This window comes from Antrostomus carolinensis, unplaced genomic scaffold, assembly GCF_000700745.2.
Source record: "Antrostomus carolinensis isolate BGI_N321 unplaced genomic scaffold, ASM70074v2 scaffold28324, whole genome shotgun sequence".
Lineage (NCBI taxonomy): Eukaryota > Metazoa > Chordata > Aves > Caprimulgiformes > Caprimulgidae > Antrostomus > Antrostomus carolinensis.
The window spans coordinates 2,409-7,435 of NW_010309174.1; the positions used below are offsets into that span (position 1 = coordinate 2,409).

The 5,027-nt window shown below is 52.7% G+C and overlaps 1 protein-coding gene across 1 annotated transcript in view; it reads right to left on the bottom strand.

The window, feature by feature from the left end:
- Positions 1-4,929, bottom strand: part of PLEKHB1 (pleckstrin homology domain containing B1) — a gene marked incomplete at its 5' end in the record, with an annotated part of 5,429 nt that extends 500 nt beyond the window's left edge. Inside the window, 4 exons of the mRNA XM_010166030.1 lie at positions 396-501; positions 2,299-2,338; positions 3,326-3,428; positions 4,777-4,929. Of these exons, the coding sequence (XP_010164332.1) occupies positions 396-501; positions 2,299-2,338; positions 3,326-3,428; positions 4,777-4,929 (402 nt within the window). The remainder of the gene's footprint in view (positions 1-395; positions 502-2,298; positions 2,339-3,325; positions 3,429-4,776) is intronic.
- Between the last annotated feature and the right edge of the window lie 98 nt (positions 4,930-5,027).

Below are 5,027 nucleotides of genomic sequence, written 5' to 3' on the forward strand. Positions count from 1 at the left end.
TGACACACACACACACCCACCACCCTCCTGGCACCCCCAGATGCCAACCCAGGGGTGATGCTTCCCCTAAGGGGTGTCACCAGCCTGGGATGGAGAGGGGGGGACCCTTATTTTTGGCTGTCACCAGTGTCCCCTGTGTTGCTACAGGGGACAGCAAACAGCCCCCACCTCAACTGTGCCGCCGTGCACTGAGTTTGCCAGGTCTCAGCTCATCTCCTGGCACTGGGCATCGACCCCCCAACTCCAAAACCGTCACCTGGGGGGGTGGGGGAGGGGGGGTCTGTGTGTTGAGGGTGGAGCTGTGACCCCCCCACACCCCCACGCTGGACAAATGAAGCGTTGGATGAATTTTGGGGAGAAATGGGGTGAATTGGGGTGGGGATGGGGTCACCCACCTCCGTACTGGTGGCCGTAGTGGCCGGAGCTGATGTAGGCAGTCTGGTGGGAGTCCAGAGGAACTGTCTGGTAGTAATCGTCATCGTAGGGGTCGTAGACGTGCACCTGGGGGCGGCGGGAGCGCGGCCTGAGGCTGGCGGCCAGGCCGGGGCCGTGCCTCAGTTTCCCCATGTGTGATGGGGCTTGAATCGCTCCGGAAGGGAAGGGAGGGGACACAGAGTGTCCCAAATGTCAGGGGCACCCGAATCACCTACCTATGGCTCAGGGCACCTGTGTTCCCTGTCACCTTCACTTGGTCCCTGTCACATTAACTGTGTCCCTGTCACTTTAAATTCTGTCCCTGTCACTTTAACTGTGTCCCTGTCACCTTAACTCCTCCTGCATTCCCCTTGTGTCCTCCAGCACCTCAACTGTGTCCCCACAACCCCCCGTCACCTTAACTCTGCCCCTATTCCCCTTAACTTGGCCCCATCACATTAACTGTGTCCCCATCACCTTAACTCCGTCCCTATTCCTCTTCACTGTGTCCCTGTCACCTTAAATTCTGTCCCTGTCACATTAACTGTGTCCCCTGTCACCTTAACTCCTCCTGCATTCCCCTTGTGTCCTCCAGCACCTCAACTGTGTCCCCACAACCCACCCGCATTCCCCTTAACAGTGTCCCTGTCACCTTAAATTCTGTCCCCATCACCTTAACCCTGCCCCTATTCCCCTTACCCATGTCCCATCACCTTAACTGTGTCCCTGTCACTTTAACTCCTCCTGCATTCCCCTTGTGTCCCCCACCACCTCAACTGTGTCCCCATAACCCTGTGTCCCATCGCCTTAACTCTGTCCCTATTCCCGTTAACTGTGTTCTGTCACCTTAAATTCTGTCCCTGTCACCTTAACTGTGTCCTGTCACCTTAAATTCTGTCCCTGTCACCTTAACTGTGTCCCTGTCACCTTAACTCCTCCTGCATTCCCCTTGTGTCCCCCAGCACCTCCACTGTGTCCCCACAACCCTGTGTCCCCGTCACCTTAACTCTGCCCCTATTCCCCTTAACTTGGCCCCATCACATTAACTGTGTCCCCATCACCTTAACTCCGTCCCTATTCCTCTTCACTGTGTCCCTGTCACCTTAAATTCTGTCCCTGTCACATTAACTGTGTCCCTGTCACCTTAACTCCTCCTGCATTCCCCTTGTGTCCCCCACCACCTCAACTGTGTCCCCATAACCCTGTGTCCCATCGCCTTAACTTTGTCCCTATTCCCGTTAACTGTGTTCTGTCACCTTAAATTCTGTCCCTGTCACCTTAACTGTGTCCTGTCACCTTAACTTCACCTGTATTCCCCTTAACAGTGTCCCCCAGCACCTCAACTGTGTCCCCACAACCCTGTGTCCCATCGCCTTAACTCTGCCCCTATTCCCCTTAACTGTGTCCTGTCGCCTTAAATTCTGTCCCCATAATCTTAAATTCTTTCCCTGTCACCTTAACTGTGTCCCCTGTCACTTTAACTCTTCCCCTGAACTGTGTCCCTGTAACCCTATGTCCCCTGTCACCCTAACTCTGCCCCAAATTCCCCTTCACTCTGTCCCCTGTCACCATAACTGTATCTCCACCACCTTAACTCTGTCCCCATCACCATAACTCTGTCCCTGTCACCCCCAGGGTCACCCTCATCTGTCCTCATCCATCGGTGGCATCACAACCAGACTGTTCTCTCACTACCACTTCTCCTCCACCTTCATCCCCATCCAGCTCCAGGGGCTTTACCCGCTGTGCCCCGAGGCTGCTCGATGGGTGCAGGGTCTCGGGGGGTCACCCCAAGGTGGGGCTGGGGTTGGTGTAACCTCCACCCACCCCCTGCACAAAGCCTGGGCTGGAACAGCACCCATCTTTTTGGGGGTGAAGCCTCACCGGGGTGGCTTTAGCCTCCAGCACGGCCATCTTCCAGGCACTGTGAACAAAAGAGAGGGACCTGGTTTTGGGATGTGTTGGAGAGGGGTGGGAATTGTCCCCGTCCCTCCCCTGGTGACCTGGATGTGGCCACAGGGCCAGTGTTGATCTTTAATTCTCAATTAGCCAACACTGGGCTAATAGAATCATAGAATGGTTTGGGTTGGAAGGGACCTTAAAGATCATCCAGTTCCAACCCCCCTGCCAGCAGCAAGGACATAGGTGGGGATGGGATGGTGCTGGGAGGTACCTGATGCCATGGGGATGGGCACAGGGCTCAATGATCTCCCTGGTAATGACCCCAGCTAAAAGAAGGGCAGGTGGGAAAATGGCATCTAAATTGAGGGGAAAAACCAAGATAATGGATGAATTTCCATTCAACTGTGGTCAAGCTCAATGGATCAAGCTCAGCTTGGCCACAGCTGAACACTCCCCCCTATCTAAGAGCAGCTGAAGGTTTCTCACTTTTTATTTTTTTCTAAAAAAATCAGTTATTTTTCAAAGAATGTTTTAATTTTTTATAAAAATAAATTTCTTTTTTTTTTTTTTAATAGTAATAAATAGAACAGGGTTAAAAGTGGGTGTTTCCTCCTGCTGGGTATGGCCTTAAACCAATGAGGATTTCACTCTCACACTATTTCTTGCCAAATACTGATGAAAACCCTTTTCCAGTGAGATCCTCGGACAGGTTGAGAGGTGATTTCTCACCCAGGAGGGAAACTTGTTCCACAGGAGACCAACTGCTTAAAAATAGCAGCTTTTGGCTCTGAATTATTCAGCAGAAAACCCAAATCTCCACCTGCACCTATCGCCCTGCAACCAAATGTTTGAGAAAAACGTGGGTTCTGTGGGGCTTTAGCCACGGGTGGGACATGGTGGGAGCAGGATGGAGCTGTTGCGTGGCTGAGGCTCTTTCCAGGCTCCAATAATTCAGATTAAAAAGCCACTGAGGGGATTTTAGTGCCACCACAGCAGCATTTCAGCTTACACAGCGTCGTCCTCGCTCTCAGCGCACAGGGTCGTCTTGGAGCCGTCCCGCAGCACCAGGGTCAGCAGGCAGTCGCGGTTCTTCCCCTCGGGAGGCTGCACGTCTGGAAATGGAAGGGGCAGGATCCAACCTCAAGTGAAAGAGACACCCCAGAGACCTTCTCTGTCCACCCATGGACATTCTCAGGAGGAAGTCAGGCTCTAAATTACCCCTGGTGTGAGCAGCACCACGTGTACCACTAAGACAATCATTAAAAACTCTGGGGACACCGTGCTCTTAATTGGGGTTTAATTTCGGCTCCATGTCCACTTAATACCTCCCAGTACCTGAAGGGGCTACAAGAAAGCTGGGGAGGGACTTTTCCTAAGGGCAGTTAATGCCATAACAAGGGGAAATGGGTTTAAGCTGAAAGAGGGGAGGTTTAGATGAGATATTAGGAAGAAGTTCTTCACTGTGAGGGTGGTCAGCCACTGGAACAGGTTGCCCAAGGAAGTTGTGGCTGCTCCTCCCTGGAAGTGTTTGTGGCCAGGTTGGATGAGGCTTTGAGCAACGTGGTCTAGTGGAAGGTGTCCCTGCTGCTGGCAGGGGGGCTGGAACTGGATGAGCTTTAAGGTCCTTTCCAACCCAAACCATTTTGTGATTCTATGATTCTATGTTAGGATCAGGCTCTCAAAGGTTAAAAGCCAACACGAGCCTTTCTGCTCCTGGTGAGCAGAAACTTTCACTCCCCCACAGCAGAAAGAAAGTGGAAAGGCAGAAAATGGCCCCCCCCAAAAAAAAAATCTGATGGAGGTCATGAGGCCGAGCTGCTTTGAATTTGGAATTTGCTTTTGGAATTTGCCAGGTTGCAGCAAGCACCTAAATTTTGTAGAAATTTGAAACACTCGCTGCTGGAGTCAGATCATGAACTCAGGGAAGAACAAACTCTTAAATCCCCGAGGTTTGTGCATCTTCCCCAATTCTCAAAGCTCGATGGGACCCTCCAGTGAGGATAAACCTTTGGGTTTGTGATCCCACCATGGCATCCTGGCATCGTCGTCACCGCTCGCAGCCCAAGAAAGGCGCTTTGTGTGGCAGCCGTGGGCTGAGCCGAGCTGCTGCTTTGTTCTCCTTGTTTGTGCGAGACGGCGAGGGATGAGTCAGGGCTGTGGGATCGTGTTTTGAACAAGCACAAACCAGGAGGAGAGTGTCTCCTTCCTTCTTTCCTTCCTTCCTTCCTTCCCCGTGGAAAAGCTGAGGAAGAGAAAAATGCAATGGAAATCTCATGGGGGGATGGCCTGGCGCTGGCTGGGAGCTAAAAAGGGGTGAATGAGGCAGCCTGGATGATTTTTGGGGTATCTTAGATGTGCAGAGCAGCATTGAAAAGCTATGTGGAGAGCACTGCATGGGATGGGCTTGGGGGAGATGGGGCCTGGGGGACATGGGGCTTGGGGACATGGGGCTTTGCTCACCTCTGCACTCACGGCCGGTCCTGACGTCCCGGCAGCTGTATTTGACGTGGATCCGGCCGTCCATGTCGCGCTGCGTCGCGTCGTGGTAGTAAACCAAGCTGCCATCCAGGTAGAGGACAAACCAGTTTCTCTTCCAGCGGCGCAGGATGGAGCCTGATGGGATGGAGAGGAGGTGAAGGATCACAGTGAGCTCGGTGGGATATGGCCAGCACACTCATGAGACCCAATGATTGTCCCTTAAATTTGCAGCC